Genomic DNA, 19,828 nt, shown 5'->3' with positions numbered 1-19,828 from the left:
GCACAGCGAGAAGGGTGGTCGAATGTGCATGCGGCGAAATTTTTCAAAGGGGCCGAAAGTAGCTATATATGTGCAGAGCCGCAACATGATGTTCTATAAAAAGACGCTTTATTATTAGACTTTTTTTCTCGTTCCCAATCATACAGCCATTGCCTTGGTTTGCTTGATTACTCCGTACCTAGCTGTCGGGAATCATGGCTGTAACCACTGCCTCCAATAGGGCCTGTTCGCAGTACGCCGGCCCTTTATCTATGCAAAAGGATATTCCCGTCAGAACATGTATCAACCGTGATCTAGACAGGCGAATGTTCTTGGAAAATGCTTCAGAGGCCGTGTGGTATCCAGTTGTCGTCTGACCATCCAAAATGGAATCCTCCTGTTGTAGGGCTCTTAGGGTTGCCAAGAGGACATCTGGATCGTCGGGAGGTCTAGTGTTCAGGAGCAAGCCTGTTGGCTTGAGATCCGTAAGCGCAATCGTATCAAAATCGATGTATCTCAAGCCGCAAGCTAACAGCCACTGCTCAATCTGGTAGGCATTCAGAATCCGACTCTGCGCCGGCGGAGGAGAACCTTTCTCCGGTGGCGCTACAATATCCCCCCGAAACACTCCCTCGACAGCTCTATACTGCGATGTGACGATTCCGTGATAGTACTGAGCCACCAAGTAGTCGTCAAACTCGGCCGTGGCTAATCGAACAACCTCTGGAGATGAGGGCCTCAAGTACCAGCGCAGTACCATGAGAATTTCCTCGCGGGAACGGAATTTCAAAGGGAATCCGAATATCCTATCTACCATCGGGGTAGTAGCCTGCGTATCGCTCAGTATGGCATCATAGGCGTTTTGCAACGAGGCTCTGGTCACAATCATACTCAGGGAGTCCTCGGCCGGATACATCTGCAGCATGGTATCGGTGTCGGCACAATCGGCAAAGTCGATGGGTGGTAAGCTCATGAAGCCGTTGCCAAATATGTTTCTGATCTGCGGCGAATGCCATCCGGACAGCGGGTTGTTGTGTTGAACGCCTGGTTGAGGTACAGGCCGGGGCTGATTAAAGGCATTGAGATCAAGAAACATGTTGTCCACGGGGGTTGGCTGAGGAAGTTGCCCGTTTCCGTGGAAGCCTTGCTGGATAGCAGCGTTATCAGGGCTGGAAACAGGACTGGGGCCAACAACCTTGATGGTAGGTGGACTGTTATCAGAGTTGTCGTCCAGCTCATTGTTGCTGCCCTGGCACAGAAACAGAATGCTGTCGGTTGCCGTCCGCAGCTTTGAAATGAGAGCAGGATCCCGGCTAATGAGCGGTGACTGAAGGATCCCGTTGGTGAAGTCGAGAAAAGTAGACGCCATCTGCTCAAGGGCGCCCTCCATATGGATCAAGTTCTTCTCATAGTTTGCGTGGGCTGCTTGACGCCGTAGCCGAAATAAGCGCTGGGCTTTGCGATTCCGCTGCCGCCGTTTCTGTTGTTGGGTTGGCGAGTCAGTCTGCGTTGACCCGGAATGTGAGTGTGATCATGCATGAAACAAACCTCCAAGCTTTCGTCATTCTCCGGTGAGTTGTTTTGTGGTTTTGGCTCTGCTCGCCGTGCGCTGCGTCGTGGTGGTTTCTCTGAAGACATCGTGATGTTCTAGTTTATCTGGTGGCGAGAATCAGGAGGTTGATGGTTTCCAGTTTAATCATCTAGTTGCAGCCGTCGTCTTGGCCACCAACTCTCCTAAACCATGGCCTTAAGTAGTTCAGTTTCTGATGCATCCGCCCAGCGCTTTTATGCCTTATGCACATCCCATCAGACGATTTCCGACGGCTCGAGTCGCTATCAAGGCCATGCTTTTGCTTACAAAATACACTGATATCGCCGAAAGGATTCTGCCAGAATTAAAGGTGATGCTTGTTTCTGACAAATACGGGCCAGCTGGCGGAGACTATCCCCTTCCGGGCCTCGTATAAGCATCTACCGCCAATCTCTTCCTACGGCGGCATATTTTACACCTATCGTAGATGCAACCAGGCCGAGGCTGTACTGCTAGTATAATTGCCTTTTTAAGCTAGAAGATGACTCTCGTATCATCTCCATGATGGAATTTCAGGACAGTTTCGCCTCCAACTATAGACTTTATCCGAGGTGTCTCGGATAGTTAGTCAGGTAACCCAAGCGGCAATGCTGCGGCATCGACAACAAACTCTACGAAACAGAGGAAAAATCCTGCAAGTTGCTGGGGAAAGTACATTATTCAATGAGTCAACTACCTAGTACTACGCAGGATTTGAGATACTGTCAACCGAGATGTCACTCAGAGTAGCCTATAGCCATCAAGCCCAGCGTATCATTGGGCAGCGGCTGCTCCGTCGTTTAGTAATCATAATTCAGTAAATCGTGCCCTCATGATTCATGATAACGCCGAAGAGCCTTGCTGGTTTTGAAAGACTCTCAAAAACGTCTGCAGCAATGCTAAAATCTTATTTATAACGTTGAGGTTAAAAACTAATCAGATGCATTCCAAATTCTGCCGAGGATCACCGTTCCGCTGAACCGGCCTCAAACCGGAGCGATGGGGAAATTTTGTCTCACACTCCGTGTATCTAAACATGATAGGAAAGTGTATAGTACGTTACGTATGTTTGCCTGCCTGTGGTAGGCACATAAATACATGTAAACCTGTATTTCATATTTAGGCATCCGTATAGATTCGTGCCTTTCACAGTCTGCATGTGATCACGATGTAGTTCCTTTCATATGCTACTAGAAAGTAAACATCCATATTATCAAGTATACCGAGTCAAGCACACTTGCTATACACAGCAACCTTGGCCATATATATCTAGCTCTGCACAAAAGCCCCGATCTTAGTTCTGACATTACATTTCTATCCAATTGTATCATCACAAGCTAAATTTGTCCTCAAACATCATGACAGGATCCGACCCTCCAGACTGGAAATAGGAATCTCCACACCCCTTCTGCACTTTCTAAACTACTCTGACAACGATTGTTGATACCTACGCCACATCAGCATGTACCACTTCCATCCTGCCGTGGTTTTCAGTCTCAATGATTATCCCACTTCGTGTTTGATTCCGCGGAGAACCAGTCTCGTCAGGGGCGTCTAAAGTGCTAAATCCTCTACCAGATTTAGCTCCTTTCGCCGCGTATTCGACGATCAAGAGACCCCAGTCTGGCGGCTAGCTAGCCCAGCCCAGCCCAGCCCGGCTTTTGGGTTACTTGTAGATACACCTGCCCATGGATGACTCGAGTCTGGACCGCTGTCCCACTCACAGGGGCATACTACTGGTGGTAGTCTGCGTGGCCAAGTAAGACTTGCATAGAGGAGGTTCCATTGAATGTGTAACATTGTATTCAACTTGCCACTAGGCCAATGAAACCCCTTGATCATTACCTACACTCCCCTCAACGTCTCAGTGGCCATTGAAGCGAGTGTCGGCGGCGCTAACGCAAACCTCATCGGCTTTATCGGTCTCTTGGAAGAATCCGGGCAACATCAATGTCCTTCCAATGGCGCGGAAAGACTTCGAAGTCGGTTAAAAGATGCCCAGCCGCCGGTGGGATGCAATCCTACCATAGGTGCGTCTCCTAGCTGCAGATCCGGTTGTTACGAAGCTTTGAATTCCGGTTGTCGTCTCTCGGGCGTCGGGGAATCACCCCATACCTCGGACAAATACGGCTTGCCAAAATAGGATTGCCACTCGAGATCATCTGCAAGGTTTGCTGAGTTGGTTGTAGCCCGGTAGTTAGCAAGATTGGCAAGGTTGGTTTGGCTGATGACCCAGTTGAAGGCTCGAAGCTCGCCTATTCAGCCCACCCCCCTGAGTGCCCACATCGGGCACCCACGAAAGAGGATGTTACAAAAGACATATTAAACATCCGCGGCCTTGATGCCGCAGCTTACATCTCAGTCTTGCAATCATTGCTGGGGTGGATGATCGGCGATCATATTGAAGAACAGAATCCTTCGGGCTCTGATATTCGGCGATCATCTTGAACAGAGCCCTTCAGATCCCGAACGAGCGAGACGTATCGGGCAACTATGCTAGATTATGTTTCCAAATGTTAGCCTCGTATAGATTACGCAGTATTCGGAATAGCTGAAGGACTCTTTTCCACGGGGCGCAAATATTTGGCTAGTACAGTTTTGAGCGTAGCATCCATGTCTCCATATATACCTCCCTCCCTCACCATTTCATAAGATTAATGCGAGTGTCTAACAGTGCCAGAAAGAAATTAATTGAAGAAGAACTATATTTTGACATATTAATCCTTAATCACATGGCATAACTTGGTGATTGTTACGAATTGTAACGCAATACGTAGTATACAACAACATACCTCGTCAGATGTTCACGCGTGTATGGAACTACGTGGAATATTAGTTACATATTTCAGTTAGATGCTTTCTGTTGCACCTTTTACAGCAGACGTTCGAACTGCAGTCACCACTTTGTGTCAATAACTAACCTGATGTTTAAGTCATGCAACCAACACCAGAATCACATCTTGCAGCAAAGTGGTCAGTACTTCGGCCAATATGAATAGACTCGTATATGTGGAAGACTGTTACGCATTGAAATAAGTTGCTTTCGCTCAGACCCATGCTCGCTGACATGGATCACAAGCACAGTTTCAGAGTGGTTGAACCCCTCCTCTCCTAATGCGAGTACATTGAACTTCGACTCTAACCTAACCGGAGCTCGTATTCTCTCAGCTCATGCATATCATCCCTCTCAATGATTACTCATCGTTAATATTCTTCATTAGATACAGTCTAACCCCCGTCCATCTCCACTATCCCATCCTTTCACTAACTCTACATCTAGAGCTCCAGCTCTGCAAAAGAATCCTTCACACTTTTCAACGTCGTAACATCTATCCCCAGGTCAGAATACGTCAGAAATCTGTCCTTGCCAGTCCACTCATTATCCCGAATCATATCCCAAAACTCCATCCCAACCGTAAACTCTTGAACTTCCATAGGCCATGAAGAATAAAGAGTTTCACGAGATACTTGGATATACGTGGCCTTGACATTATGTGCCTCAGCCCAAGTCTGCAACAGGCCTCCTAGAGTCGTGCTCTCCACAAACGCAAACACAGTCTTTCCACCGTGAGTCTTGTCCGGTTGGGCGAGCGCTGCTTCCACAAAGATTCCAAAATTAGAGCGGGTATTTCCGATACAGGCAATCGGTTGATCGGATGGGGTGGCTTGTATCTGGATATATTGACCCGTAGCTGGGATGTAAATAGGTCGAGTTAGGCTAGCAAAGTTTGTCGCATAGTAGGCGCACCACACAAAAGTGGTCTTTGCTAACAAATCTGGCTTGGATTGGATATATCGAGTGACTTGAGCTTTGGACTCGTAATGCGGAGGTTTAATTCTACCGCCGCTGACTGTATATGCGTCTGTGAGAGTTGACCAGATATAATGCTGCAGCGTATCAGTGGCCAATGCTGCGTCTACCATGTTGATGCCCATCTGAGTCTCAATGGCTGCAGCCTGGCCAGCCAATAGGGCAACATCCTTTTCTTCGGGAAATTGTTTCTGAGCGTCTGAAAACAAGCCCCAGAAGTTCGTAACTGCGAAAATGGCGTATGATCCAGCAAATGCCGCTTTGAGGGCCGCAGTGTCAGTCAAATCTGCCCGAACCACTTCAACGCCACGAGCGACAAGTGCTTTTGCTGCTGCGCTCTCGGTAGACCGAGTTACTGCGCGGATGGCATATTCTTGAGATTTGTTCTTAAGCAGGTAATCGACCACTGAGCCCCCTTGCGCACCAGTGGCGCCGACAACCGTGACGAGTTTCTTGGCCACCATCCTGATATAAATCTTTAATAAAAATCTTGGTGTTATTCCTTTCGGTCGTACGATCTATATGATGGCATCTATATGTAGTCTCTAGATGGATGAGATGTTTGATGGCGGTATGTCTTCTGAAAGGGCGTCGCTCTTTCGGAGAGTCATTATCTCCTCGATAGTCGTCAGAGAGCGATCGACTAAGATTCATAAGCATCTGATATAGTATTAAACTGGGTACGATTAGTTAGTAAAAAGACCTTGACACGCATGCGAATTTGGAATCAAAACCGGACCAAGGGAGACCAGAACACTACGGCTATAGAATCCTGTCTTTGAACGGAGATGCTACAACAAGAATCCACCCAGACAGAAGCCCCAATATCGATATTTGGGCCTGTATGACGATGTCATGTAATATAACGTACATTTGCAACAGTTAAGCTTCAATTACGAAAAATTTGATCGGCAGCTTCACCAGCTATTGCAGTTGTGTGATCATCGTCTAGCTCGTTTAAGTCGCTTAGCGTCCACGAACATCGATTGACGCCCGATTACTTCGGCATTGGCCGGGGAAGAGCTTATGATCTTAATGTCAAATCTCTATTTATGTGACAATCTGCTTCATGTTGTCATTATTCTTTGTTTTGAAACATTACTTATAGCTATTCTTTGCAGTGTTTCTTATTTCGTATATACCATTGAGTAGCTTTCAGGCTGCCTACCAGTCCAACAACTTCAATAGTTCAAGCACTTCTTTTCTATAATATCCACTAAAGAACTGTACAATGACCTTCAAATTGCCGCTTCTTGCCACCAAGGAAGCTCGTACAGACGACACACCGTCAGTTCTAGCGTTATTCGGCGTACAGCATCTGGAATCCCTCACCCCTATGAAACGAAACTTGATCGCAGCTCTAAAAGGTATATTTGCTCTCGAAAATGGCCCCGGTCATGTCCAAATAGTACTCGAGTCCCGACAACCTGGAACTCCCTCGTCAAATTGCAACACTACCATTTTCCAGGCGTTCTGGTTCTCCAGCACAGAATACGAAGCCTGGTGGCAGAGCGCTGCTGTGTCAAGCTTCTGGAACTCGCTTGCAGAAGATGCCGGCGTTTGGCGTGAGATTATGCGTATAAGCCCGCGGCGTTTCATGCATGCCACCGGGTCGACGAAAAAGCAAGGACTTGCTCTAGTGCCGGAATTGGCAAACGTCGAGTATGCCGATATTGCGCCACAGCAGAAATACTGGGATATTTATCGCGAACGAATCCCCGATCATGAATCAGACGACTTTAAGTCTGGGTTCATCTCGAAGGCACAAAGAAACGAAATGGAGGAGAAAGAAGCAAAGATGATACCTGATAAGAAGACGGTGGTGCTTCGAGATCCTCCATCATCGGCAGACACGTCGATTGATCAGATCCGTCTTGGGAGGGTGGTATTGCCACATGGCATTGACAACATGCTTTACGTGTGGGAATTCCAGGATTACTCGCAAATGACGGAACAAGAAAAGGATATTTGGGACAAGCACATCAATGCTTTTGTGAGAGGTTGGATGGATTCACTGGATAAGGAGCGCAGCAAGCATGGCGTCTTATCCTTTCGCAATACTGCCTTGACACAGAAAGACGATGGTACCACTTCAACGCTGCCAGAGTCCAGAATCACGAGCCAATTTGTTTTCTACCTGGACCTTGCCGCCTTTGAATACTCTGGCAAGTCAACTCGAGACCACTTCAAGGCCCGTATGGCGTTTGAGAAACACCACAAAAGCTCTGGGGCTCTTGGTATGGGAAAGGGACGAACCCAGCTCTCTGTCGAGGTAGGAATATTAAAAAGAAGCGACTTTGAAGCAGAGTACATTGGTTGCTTAGACGGCACGGGATTGATGGGCTATAAGGGGCTGATCGACGCAGCGTGACGGGATTAACCATCATGACTTCTTACGTCCGGCCCTTTTGCCCATAAGGAATTTTGGATCAGTCAAGCTAGATTTCTTGTGTTGTGTTGGATGCTGGCTGGACTGGTTCAAAGGTGCATTCTCTAGCTGTCGACAAAGTACAGCCGGTTTTGGCTGTGTTGGTTGATGTGCCAGGAACTTGTGGTATTGGTGCGATATAATGCCGATGGCGCCATACTAAACTACCTACGAGGCTTCTTTTTACTGGTAATCATAAGCGACTATAAGAGCCATAAGGCAATTGGAACAGTAATGTTGTTTGCATTCACATGACCTGTTGAATTTGCCTGTAGTATCATCTTATATACTGCTCTGTACTATCCAAGATACAAAGAGCAACGCACCTTGTCCTTCCCTCGTCCACCAAGCCGATTCATCCCACTTAAAGTCAACATATTAGTAATTAGTGAGGTTAATACCGACTATCATGGGTACTTCTACTCCTCACTACTACCTGTAGGCCTTGTACTAAGGCTTAACTGCTTGAAGCGCTCGCGGCCAGGGAAACACAACTTTAGCGCGTGGGTACCCGTCGAAGAAGCACATGCCGAGCAGGGACCTGCGGACACGGAGGTGTGGGACACCGGTGCCGTCGAGGGGCCTCTCGGGGCTAACCTCAAGCGAGACGTGGCGGTCGATGTCGTTGGCTTCGTAAGTCTCTGAGCCCGGATCGCGGAACCATGCCGAGGTGAAGACGAACGCCGGCGGTGGATGCGCCTCGTCCTCGTCCTCGTCCTCGTCTTTATCAGGCCACACAAAGACTGCGCTGTAGGGCGACGACCGCCTCGTCGGGCACCAAATGCTGCCTAACCTTAGTTTTCGGCACGCCTTAATCGCTGCTGCTAATTCAGCGGCCATGCAGTGGAGATAATTCTCAGTAAAGGAGGTATAGACCTTCTTAGCGTTAGATTTGGCGTCGGTGGCAAGATATTCGTCCATCTGACCAGCGAGGGGGTAGAGTTTAAGTTCATTTAAGCGGTAAACCAGCTGTAATAGACGCCTCCGCTGGTTCGGTTTTAGTCGACCGCTCGGGTTGTTGATCCAGGGCAGCTTCTTCCGAAACATGGAGGTGTCAATGACACGGCTTAATTTCCACAAGTGCCCCTTTGTCAAGATACCATCCACTGTTAGCTTCACGTCGGTCAGTCGGCAGCCCTTGTTGAATGATAGCCGCCTGGGGTCGTCTTCTGGCGCGCTGAATGCTCCAAACAGCTTTCTTTTAAGAAACCCCGATGTCGTTAGCGGGGCCACCAGCTCTAGGCTGCTGTCGTTATTGTCGAGAATCTCGCCATTAAGTAAACACATGGCCAGCACCGACAAACTTAGGCTATGATACTGCTTGCTGAGAGCTTCACAATCCAACCGCACCGGGTATTGACAGCAATTTGCAAGAATAGCAAGCCGGTCCCACGGCTTTGACAACCCACGCGCCTCGATGTCAGTGACTACTGCCGGTGTCATTGTGCTCAACTCGTGCAGCACTGCTGTATACCTCGTAGCCGCTCGAAGCACGTCGTCGATCCGGCGGACGTCATCCGGCGGCAGTTCTACCCCTGCACCGCGGAGCGCTAGGCACAGGCGCGTCGCCTCTGTGGAGAAGGCGACGGACCACACGCACAACTCGCCCGGTATCTCACCAAATATCCCATGGCGTAGCTTTTGCCGCTCTAGTGATTGATCATGGCGGATCAGCAGCCGCATTCGGTCTCCGCCGTGATAGTTCTCCTGGAAAGTCCAGGCACGGCTCCACCAAATGTCCCCGGTGATCTCGCCAAGTAGCCACAAGGCCTCGGTCGCTTTGTCGACGGTAGTCGGTCGCGAGAGCCGAAAGTTACAGTCGCCGTCGACGAGATGCCCCGAGAGGATGTGTGTCAGGAGGTCCAGCTCGAATTCTGTTTGCAGGGGACGGGCTAATAGCGCAACGGGGTGCTTGCTGAGCCGGTAGACGAGGTCCATAGCTTGTAGAGCATCACGCTTCTGAGTGCAACGGCGGTGGCTGGTGCAAGCGGCAACATCGTCGCACGTGTCTTGGTAAATGCATTCGGCGTCGATCCAGAGGAACTGAACTTTGGCGTAGCGCATGTAGCTGAGGACGCGATCAAGAACGCAATTCCGAACTGCCGAAAGCTTGAGACGGTTGACATCCCAGCCCTCAACGCGGTACCGCCCATTGCAAGGATCTTCGTACTCTGAAGGCTCCCAGGTATATGATAGCGCGACATATTGTTGCTCGTGAAAGGCGTTGATAGACGTGCGGCGCAGCTCCCTACCTTGCGGCCAGAGACACTGGAGGTGGCTGATGAAGGGACGGAACTTGGTGTGTCTTTGTTGATTTTGCTCGCTGCCTATATCGACGAGCTGCGAGATGATAGATGCTCCGTGGCCTAGGCTGAGTTCGTGAAGTGACTGGTCCTTATCGTCGTCATCGTTCATTGCGCTACCTTGATGAATGAGGGTGAACTATGAGATAGCGGAGTCTGGGAGTATGTGGGCGGAGGAAGCTTATGGATAGATTTTCGAGGCTCTGTGGCCGCATACCTTGACGCAATCTGGCGGGTTGCATGCATCGTTAGCTGACGACTCATCCAGCCTTGTGGCTGCCTACATGTAGGTAATAGAAACAACTTGAAGGTCACAGTCACCACTATGTACCACGAAATCCATTTCTGGAGGATGTTAGGTCCAGTTGAAAAGTATGCACTATAATAAATCCCGGACACTTATTTCGATATCTACTGTACCTAGGTAGGCCTATGTACTAGACGCAATGATACTGTACATACTCGTACAGCAGGGTTGGCATAGCCGGTTTTGGCTTTGTTGGTTGATGTCCGAAACCACCTACGAAACAGGGGTCTTTTTAAGTCAAAAGGTTTAGTGGTAGCCATAAGCGACTATAAGAGTTAACCACGACTATCGCGACGACCATGGTTGCTGGAAGGATGTGGATGTTACCAGCTTCTGCAGAGAGGGCCGCCAGTCTGTTTACATTAGTACATTCACCTGGGCGTCCTTGTAGCCTCCCCAAGTGCTCCATCTCTCAGCCTACAGTACGCTCGTGTTCAAACACTTCTCAACACACACTCTAAAGCACGCAAGATACTCTGTGGGATCTGTCTCGGCCAGTGCAAAGGCCCCTCGCACCAGACTTTCGCAGTACGCTTCTTCATCTGCGCTGCTAAAATTCGCCGTGTTAATGCGATTTAAACTATAATAGCCTTTCTAGAGCGAGATATTCCATTTGCAACTGAAGGAGCTGCTCTTCTGTCCGTCCCTCGGGAGGTTGTTCAACCACCACGATCGGGTTTTCGTGGCGTCGTCTGGGCATGTTCGAGAGTTTCGCCGTCAGGTTTGTTGTTGTACTGCTAGGCAATTGGAACAGTAATGCGGTTCTAAAACTGTGTTTATTTCTAATGTTATATTGCAAGATTTGCTGTTTGCATTCATAGAACTTGTTGAGTTTGCTTTAGTATCATCTTATATACTGCTATACTACGATGCCATCTCACACATCCAAGAGCAACGCACTTTGTGCCTGCCCCTCTGGTTCACCAAGCCAATTCATCCCACTTGAGATCAACATCCACTTCATTTTTTGATTAATGAACATGGCGTACAAAGCAGTGGAACTCTCCACTCGGCTTCTCTTGGGCGCGCCTTTCCACGGCCCGCGCGATCATATAATCATGCTGATTCAGCCAACTTACATGATCACTACCCGATTGAGGCAATATCATGACCTACATACGGAATATATAAATGTGTAATCGAAGCCCTTTCCGGCATTTGATGAAAGTCGATTCTGCTTGAGCCTCAACATTCGAAACCCGAAGCCATATACAGTATACTCAGGGCCTGCAGTCATGGATCACTCCAGCTTGCACGAGTTCATCATCTCCTCTTTTCTCAAGAATCAGCGTGCTCCCACCGTCAGCGACATCGCCACCCGCTTCGAAAGTGATGTAGCTACGACAAGACAAGGCCTGCAAGCCCTGGCAGAATACCATGGTGTTGTCTTACACCCCAAATCCGACGAGGTGTGGGTTTGCCATCCCTTCTCGGCAGCACCCACAACCTGCATTGTGTCTTCAGGAGATCGCAAGTGGTGGGGAAACTGTGCCTGGTGCTCATTCGGCGTGATGCACCTCGCAGGCGGAACCTCGACTTTCACGACACGGACCGGCGCCATCGGCGACGAGGTGACTATCACGGCTCGGGACGGACAGCTAGTGGACTCGGATGATTTCGTGATTCACTTTCCAGTGCCCATGACCAAGGTCTGGGACAACGTCATCTACACCTGCTCGGTCCAGCTACTATTTCGCAATGAAACCGAGGTGGACGAATGGTGTGCTACAAGAGGGATTGCAAAGGGAGACGTGCGTCCGATCAAGCAGGTTTGGGATTTTGCGAGGGAGTGGTACGGCCGCCATGCCGACGCAAACTGGAAGAAGTGGACTGTGCGCGACGCCATTGAGATTTTTGGCCGTCACAAACTGACTGGTCCAACGTGGGATATCGGAGACGAGGCAGGGCGGTTTTGAGCTCCCTTGCTCCAATAGCAATATGAATGCTCCGTACAGCTCGCCGTTTTCCACAGTGGCCGGCACCACGAGTCTCTTGAGTACTAAGATACCATCCGATGCCTGTATATAATGTTGGAGGTACACCAAAAGTTTTGTCAACGATCCTTGATCCCGTACTCGTACTTACATGACAGTGCTATGCTGTGCTCGTATATTAGCTGGACGTATCAAGGCAGACGGACGACTCACGATGCTACCTTCTCAGCCCCAGGCAACAGCCCCCAACCACTCCAACCCGGCCAATCCCCACCCACTTTGCCATTCTGCCGCCCCACACCTCCACCGCCCAATTCACAGCTATAAAACTTCTCGCAGCTCGCGCGCATTTTAGAATTTTTTTTTCCTTTCTTCTTTAGCTCTCTTTGCCTTTTGGCTTAGATCAAGTGTAGTATCTGTTCTTTTCAGTTTAATCTCTGAAAGGTCTCTAAGGAGACCAATCGTGATTATTCTTATTTTTGGTTTTGGGGCGGTTTCCTCTGTGCTTGCACATGATTCCGCCCACAGTGTCCCTGGTATTACACTGCCTCCAGGCGACGCGACAACCACTTTTCTTTTCATTGCTTGCTGGGGCTTGCCCTGGTAGTGAAGAAGAGATTCTTTCCATAGACACCGTAAATAGTTTTCTGAGAAATGCTGTGATGTGACGCGGTTGAAGTTTGCTCGTAGATTTGCTTAGTTGTGCTCTGAAATTGTAGCCTCGCGATTTGACGGAAGTTTGGATGCAACCTTATTTTGACGCAGCCTCGCCATCTCCCCAAGCCCGTAAAAATCCGCTCTCATCTATGCATCAATCCGTCCGTAGCAAAGAATCGCCGTATTTCCATCTTCCAAGCCCAATTATATCCCAAAACCTCCAGCCACTAAGGTGAAGAGAGAAGAAAAAAAAACTTTTACCCAACCAAAGCCACCCATCTCAGCCTTGCCCATCTCACCACAAACAAACAAACCACAAGGCTTCAGTCACCATGTCCGCCCCTCCGCCAGCTCTCCTCGACCCCTCCATCTTCGCCTCCCTCGAAGCCAAGCTCGAGGAAGAAACTCAGATCCGCGATACTCTGTCACAGCTCATCCAGCGACTGGACCGGGTCGTGGCCACAGCCCAGGGCCTGCTCTCACGAGTCCACTCAACGCCTCGCTCACGCTGTAAATGCTCCCCCATCACATCACATCCATCTCAAACACAGCGTCAGAATCAAACAAACACACTCATGCTAACTCGCATTCACAGACCCTCAGCTAGTCTCCCAAGTCGAAGCCGCCGTCAAAGAAGAAGCCGCCATCATCAGCGAGCTCAACACCGTCGCCTCCCAACACCCTTACTACAAGTTTGTTCTCCCACTCCCTCTCTCTTTTCACAACGAATCACCAAATTAACTCCCCTTCCTCCAGATACAACCAGAAATGGACGCGCTCAATGCAGCACGCCATCGGCACAGCAATCTACTGCGCCTGGCTAGGCGGTTTCCCATCCCAAACCTCTGATTCCGAATCGTCCTCACCCGCTGAAATCGGCCGCCTCCTCACCCTCGAAGAAGTCGGCACAATCTTTTCAGGTAAAAATCTTCCCCTTGATTCTTTTTCTTCTCTATCTATCTATCTGGTTGCATAGAAAACAAGCTACACAAACTAACAAACCGAAAAGTCCCAACCAACCTCAAAGACCGCGACGCCTTCCACATCACCATAGAAGAATACCTCCTCTCCCTCGTCGACCTCACCCAGGACCTCTCCCGCCTCGCCACAAACAGCGTCACCCTCGGCGACTTCCAGCTCCCCCTCACCATCAGCGCCTTCGTCAAGGACCTCTTTGCGGGCTTTCAGCTGCTTAACCTCAAGAACGACATTATTCGCAAGCGCGCGGATGGCGTAAAGTACGAGGTCAAGAGGGTTGAGGACATTGTGTATGATTTGAGCCTTAGGGGCTTGATTCAGAGGCCTGGTGCGGCGGGGGATACGGAGATGGAGGCTGCTGAGTAGTTTGGGAGAAAAGGAGAGAGATGAGGAGGTGGAACGAAAGTTAGCATTTGGGATGAAAATGGTTCACGTGAAATTACACTCATCTACTGCCCTTTGTTACGATGAAAGTCGCGGATCTACTAGTCGGTGATTTCATATCAAGATTCATAAAAAAGAGTCAAAATGCAATGGAATATAACAAACTTGTTTCATCATGACTGGCATAAACAATTGTTCATAGTCTCGCTATTTGTTTACAGAGTGTAGCATTAGATTCTGGCCCTATGTGATTGATCATGATGCATTTTATTACGCGTGGCTTGGGAATAAAAGCTATGTGCATAAAGAATACTGCTCCCTATGCACAGACTATATATCTGTGTTTAACAAAGAACATCCGAAGATTGTAAAATAAGACGACTCATATCTAATATACAGGCATGCAGGTACGCCCAAACTGTTTGTTGAAACAATTGTTGCCCTATTCCACCCACCGTTCTAAACTTCAACGCCTTTCAGGTTTTCCAGTTATCCCGCTGTCCATGATAAACTTATTCGAGCGTTATGCCACGTTTGTTTTTTGATGTGCCTCGACACAATCCCTTGATAGAATGACGAAAAGTAAAAAATGAAAAAAGAGAGAAACAAAAATAAGTAGACTTCTCTTCACCCGTGTCTAAAGGTGCACTTGTCACCTCGAGCACACTTGCCTTGCTGCCAGAAAGTGCATGGCTTGGTCCCTATGAGAGCCTTGTTGGCAGGCTTATGGGGTGGCAGCGTACCCTTCTTTTTCCTGCCTTCCTTTCCGTGATCGCCTCCTCTGTCGCCTCCTCTCGAATTATCGTTTCGATCCCAATCTCGTTCTCGCTCTCGCTCCCTCTCTCGCTCCGCCCCATGGCCAAAGGATGGCGGCGGCGGCGGAGGTGGAGGTGGCTGCTGGCCTTGTGCCATTTGAGTGAGCATCATCAGCTGCTGGTATGAGGGGTCGTTCGGGTTCAAGTAGCTAGTAATGTTCGCAGCTTGCACCGCTGCAGCAGCTTGTTGAGGTTGGTTGATGGCTGCGAGAATCGACTGTAGTTGACCGTCGGGAATTTGGGGTGGCGCTGGTGCTGCTGTCGATGGAATTTGGGGAATAGCTTGATGCTGCCCACCAGTCATCTGCTGTAGCAGTGCCATGTACGGGGCGTAATTCTGTTGCTGGGCAAACTGCGCCGTCGCCCAGTCTTGAGACTGACCATTATTCGAGGGGTTCGCAGCGGCAGCGGCAGTAGCAGCGGCAATCTTAAGCGCGTTTGCTTCAGCTTCAGCTCTAGCCCGTGCTTCTTCTTCCTTCTTCTGTCTCACCGCCACCTCCTTGTTATATCCAAACCACCATTCCCTGACCCTTTCTTGATCAAACGAAAGCCAGTCTGGTGGTGCGGTTGCAGGAAACGGTTTGCTAATCAAGCTCCTCGCAGCATCCTCGACAGCGTTTCCATTAAGTCGTACTGTCGGGTCGGTATAGTTGTAGGAACGCACAGTATCGCCGTATTGAACGGGGTTGGTATCGCGCCAAGCCTTGGTCTTGTCTGACTGAAGCGCCGCAAGTACAAGTGCCTCTGCTGCAGGACCCAAGAGAAGCGGGAGCTGGTGATATGTCTGTCGGGATTGCACAGAAGACGCGGGTTGTGAGGAGGGTGCAGATGACGACGATACACCTCCTTGAAGCCGACCGAGAATAGAGTCAAGCTTATTAGACGGGCTATTTTTGGCGTCGAGCCGCTTCATAGCAGAGCGTAGCGCCTCATCGAGTCCGTACTGTTGTTCATCCCGCCATCTAAGCTGGATTTCTTCATACTTGGCATCTTCTCGGGGGAGGTAGCCAGTCTTGGCTTCGGGATTCGTAGTTGCCGTCTCCGGAATAGGGGACTTGGGCGTTGGAGGAATATCGTCAATGTCGGTGTAGATGGCCATAAGCTCTCTCTGTTCCCTCTCTGCGATTCGTTGCTGCTCGTCGGTCGTGAAAGTCACAGTGCCGCCACGCGTAACGTAGTTCTTACTCCGTACATCGTCGGCCAGCACTGAAAAGTCCATCTCGACAGGTCCCAACCAAGGCTGGTAAGGAATGTCGTCGTCATCTTCGTCCTCTTCCACGTTTGCGCGCTGTTTAAGAACCATACCCTCGGAGCGGTCATCAGCTGCGTCTCGTATCATGTTGCTCTCCCTGCCCTCATCTTCTTCGTCGTCTTTGTGGAAGATTTTGACTTGCACAAGCTCTGATTCAGGCTTCCAGCTGACCCTAAGCTTTCGACGAGCCTCTTTACGAAGTCGTTTAGCTTTTTCTTCCGGCGCTTCTGGGGTATCAGACTCCCTTGTCTCTCTGACCACTGAGACAAGAGCTTCTGTCGCCTTAGGAGCGTTGATGGAGTCGAGCAGAGAAGCAATGCCCGACAGGGCGCTGGCACTTTGTGTCGAAGATGCCTTTTGTGCGAGAGGCTTGGCTTCCAGTTTGTTAACAGCCGGCTTGCCAACTTCCGCCTTTACTACCGCTTTCCTAACGTCTATCTTGCTCTTATCATCACTAGACGCAGATGGACTGTCTGCCTCTGACTTGACCACTGGTTTCGGTACAGGTCGTGCTTTACCAGGCAGTATCGACGAGATCGACGAGGGCGCTTTGGGTGGAATGATTTTCGATGCGGCCGGAGGGTGAATCTTTGGCTGGGCCAGCTTCTTGCTGAGAGAGCTGTTACCGGGCTCCACCGCAATCTTTTTCACTGTCCGAGAGTCTGTGTCGTCGTCTCGGCCTCGCTTGACTGAAGGAGCTTCTGCAGATGGCTTGACGCCAGCTTTAGCTCTGCTAGCTGCAGAGGTTCCGGTGTATCCCGTGGCCGTCTCTGACTCTGCAGTTTTGGTAACCTTTTTCATATTCGCAGCAATTTCGCGTGCCATCTCCTTGACCTCATCATCGCCCTTATCTTCGAACCTTTTTCGAACTGTTTCAAAATTCGTCGTCTCGGCAATCTTCTTTGTCATGCGAAAATGGGTAAAAATTTCCAGTAATGCTTTGGGGAGCTTCCCGGAGAAGTCGCCTGCTTTGATTGATGAAATCATGGCGTTGACGAGACTGAGAACCAATTTCTGGTGGCCTCCGAGGTTATCCAAGACGCTGTCGTCGGCATGCTCAATGGTGACGTCCAGGGCGCGGTAGAAGGCCTCTTTCTTCTGCTCTGCTAGGTGCTTTAGCTCTGCAAGTTCGGCATCCGGCACCTTGTTCTTAATAGCAGCGTCCACATCTAACTTGGCCTTGTTCATTTCGCCACGAAGCTTGATAAAGAATTCACCCGCTTGCTGAACTCTTCCAGCAATAAGAGCATTCGTACGGGCAACAGAGGCCTCGATATGGACAATTCCAATAGCATCCCAAGCAGCGGCTTCGGCAGGATCAGTTGGGCGGGTGGGCGAACGGATCTAGAGAATTGTTAGCGGCGCACAAAATTCATTCAGCTCAGCAATATGAAATAACATACCGGCTTCGCTCGGTCATCCTCCTGTTCCTTCTTAGCCCTCTTTTCCGCCTTGTTCTTCGAAGCTTCGTCGGATTTGAGCTGCTCTTTGAAGGCATCTGCAGATTGAGTTAGGATCGTCTACCGTCACACAAGAAGTAAGGGTTTCTTCGACATACGTGGATACTCGGTGTATTTCGGTCTGCGTTTACCGAGAGCGTTCATAGAGCGATCATATTCATCCAGTAACTGGCTTGCTTCGTCCCGTCGTTCGTCCAAGCCGCCCTTTTCCGCAGATGGCCGATATTGAATGGTAAATTTGCCCTGAATTTCGCAAGGCAGGTATCCAAGCTCGGGAATCGCGGGACGGTCGTGGCGTGGCGGCAGCGCAATGCAAGGAGTCAACTTGTCGTAGCTCTTGGGTGCTGTGTAATGGAAGAGGATGTTAGCTACACGTGAGAGACAGGGAAGAGAGCTCATAGTGCCTGGCAACTTCGTACCTGGAATTTTAATAGTACCATCATACACTAGGTGTGGAAGTCCATTAATCGAAGGATATTTGATCTGTGCAGCCTTGGTCCGCTTCGCAAACTGGGCCATGAGTTGCGCCTCTTCCTCTGACGGTACGGGAACGGACAAGATTCCGGACTCTTCGCCTCCCCTTCCAACAGCATCGACTGGGAAATCTATGGGATATGCCGGCTGCTCCAGAACTATCGGCTCGGCAGCACTCTTCGTCATGCGCTTCCTTTTCTTTGGCGCGCCATCCATCACCGATTGGCCAATAGAAGCAGAGTTGGCTACGATGCCGCTATTAATCGGCTGCTGGGATACTCCATATTGTATACCTGGAGCAGCACCGGCATTCGTCGCCAGCATCGGATGGTTGGAAGATTGTGCGGAAGGCTGCTGAAGCGGTTGTGCTTGTTGCTGTACCGGCGTTCCCTGAGGAGGTGTAGCATATGCATTTGCCTTTTGTGGTGCATATCCTTGCTGTGAATTATACTGAGGATTTGGCTGCTGATAGACCATATTATTATTCAGCTGGTATTGGTCACCCTGTCCACCAACAGCGGCTGGGAAGGGCTGTCCCGGGTGATATGGCTGCTGCTGTTGGTGTTGAACCGGCACTGACTGCGGTGCCTGCCTGAACTGATGACCCTGGGGATATCCCCCTTGCAAGTTATCAAACTGCTGGACGGGAGTGTGGCTTCCTTGACGAGTTGGCTGAGACACTTGCTGAGGCTGGCGGTTAAATGGAACGGCAGGATCGTACAACTGCTCATTCTGGGGAGCGAATGCAAATTCATGTTGCGTGAACTGAGCTGACGTATGCGGGTGATTCTGAACCTGTCCCATATGGCCAATTCCATCTCCGCCCAGGTTGACCTTTGGCTGGTGTCCATATAAATCAGGGTGTATATTACTGAAGGCAGGATCCATCACATCTTGACCCGGCTGCGAGTACTGTTGGTTCAAAGAAAGAGCGCCATGGCCAGCATGGAACGGGGCTTGGCTGGAGGCAGCAGAGTGAAGGCCTCCAGCAAGAAAGGCATTTCCTTGGTGGCTTGCTTCAAAGAAGTTGGACGTGGATGGATCTTGCTGATTTAAATGAGGGTATGAGCCCTGCTCAGTTGCCGGCTGTGACCAGGCCTGGTTAGGATCGAACTGGTTGCCTTGGTTTTGATATGTGTAGCCGGACTGCCAGGAATTATGCCCATCATTTGCGCCATTCTGGCCGGAGCCAGACCAGGACTGCATTTTCGGACAATTATATCTGGTACAGGCGGCAACATACGCAAATCATAAAAACAGATGGATCAGATTCTAGAACTATTAGGATTCCATCAGCAACCGAGGAGATGATTGGTTGTGTTTACTCCAGCATTCAAGGGAAAACAAAGGGAAAGTTTGGTCTGTTAATGTGACGTCGATGCTGGAAACGCGAGCTGCTGCGAATGTCGCGTGGGTGTGGCTGTGGCGTTCATGCAGAAGTGCTGCAGGGCGGATGTGAGGCGGTGCAACCAAAGC

At 49.8% G+C, this 19,828-nt stretch overlaps 7 protein-coding genes across 7 annotated transcripts; 3 read left to right on the top strand and 4 right to left on the bottom strand.

The window, feature by feature from the left end:
* Positions 1-178: 178 nt before the first annotated feature.
* V8C40DRAFT_261003 (bZIP transcription factor) lies at positions 179-1,617 on the bottom strand (the record flags this gene model as incomplete). Its single annotated transcript, XM_083219208.1, has 2 exons — positions 179-1,459; positions 1,528-1,617. The coding sequence occupies 2 exons, from the start codon at positions 1,615-1,617 to the stop codon at positions 179-181; spliced, it is 1,371 nt and encodes a 456-aa protein (XP_083079727.1).
* A 3,148-nt stretch (positions 1,618-4,765) lies between these two features.
* Positions 4,766-5,824, bottom strand: V8C40DRAFT_279604 (NmrA/HSCARG family protein; the record flags this gene model as incomplete). The annotated part of the gene is made up of 1 exon (XM_083221259.1): positions 4,766-5,824. One exon carries the CDS (start codon positions 5,822-5,824, stop codon positions 4,826-4,828), a length of 999 nt encoding a protein of 332 aa, XP_083079726.1. The 3' UTR covers positions 4,766-4,825.
* A 767-nt stretch (positions 5,825-6,591) lies between these two features.
* Positions 6,592-7,731, top strand: V8C40DRAFT_279602 (heme-containing dehydratase protein; the record flags this gene model as incomplete). Its single annotated transcript, XM_083221258.1, has 1 exon — positions 6,592-7,731. The coding sequence occupies one exon, from the start codon at positions 6,592-6,594 to the stop codon at positions 7,729-7,731; it is 1,140 nt and encodes a 379-aa protein (XP_083079725.1).
* Positions 7,732-8,017: 286 nt separating this feature from the next.
* On the bottom strand, positions 8,018-10,367 carry V8C40DRAFT_20504 (uncharacterized protein). The gene is made up of 2 exons (XM_083212036.1): positions 10,309-10,367; positions 8,018-10,247 (listed from the first exon to the last, which is right to left on the bottom strand). The coding sequence occupies exon 2, from the start codon at positions 10,201-10,203 to the stop codon at positions 8,239-8,241; it is 1,965 nt and encodes a 654-aa protein (XP_083079724.1). The 5' UTR covers positions 10,204-10,247; positions 10,309-10,367; the 3' UTR covers positions 8,018-8,238.
* Positions 10,368-11,224: 857 nt separating this feature from the next.
* Positions 11,225-12,535, top strand: V8C40DRAFT_231496 (alkylmercury lyase family protein). The gene has a single exon (XM_083212935.1). It carries the CDS (start codon positions 11,634-11,636, stop codon positions 12,312-12,314), a length of 681 nt encoding a protein of 226 aa, XP_083079723.1. The 5' UTR covers positions 11,225-11,633; the 3' UTR covers positions 12,315-12,535.
* Positions 12,536-12,929: 394 nt separating this feature from the next.
* On the top strand, positions 12,930-14,593 carry V8C40DRAFT_20491 (Translin). The gene is made up of 4 exons (XM_083212035.1): positions 12,930-13,499; positions 13,585-13,681; positions 13,746-13,909; positions 13,999-14,593. The coding sequence occupies exons 1-4, from the start codon at positions 13,322-13,324 to the stop codon at positions 14,331-14,333; spliced, it is 774 nt and encodes a 257-aa protein (XP_083079722.1). The 5' UTR covers positions 12,930-13,321; the 3' UTR covers positions 14,334-14,593.
* A 259-nt stretch (positions 14,594-14,852) lies between these two features.
* On the bottom strand, positions 14,853-19,723 carry V8C40DRAFT_20482 (zinc finger CCCH domain-containing protein). Its single transcript, XM_083212034.1, has 4 exons — positions 18,298-19,723; positions 17,977-18,222; positions 17,822-17,916; positions 14,853-17,762 (listed from the first exon to the last, which is right to left on the bottom strand). Exons 1-4 carry the CDS (start codon positions 19,556-19,558, stop codon positions 14,979-14,981), a joined length of 4,386 nt encoding a protein of 1,461 aa, XP_083079721.1. The 5' UTR covers positions 19,559-19,723; the 3' UTR covers positions 14,853-14,978.
* Between the last annotated feature and the right edge of the window lie 105 nt (positions 19,724-19,828).

The sequence above is a fragment of the Trichoderma camerunense genome, assembly GCF_050948025.1.
Source record: "Trichoderma camerunense strain CBS 138272 chromosome Unknown V8C40scaffold_1, whole genome shotgun sequence".
Lineage (NCBI taxonomy): Eukaryota > Fungi > Ascomycota > Sordariomycetes > Hypocreales > Hypocreaceae > Trichoderma > Trichoderma camerunense.
Note: the sequence above shows the minus strand (reverse complement) of the source record. Positions and strands in the feature narration are given on the sequence as shown.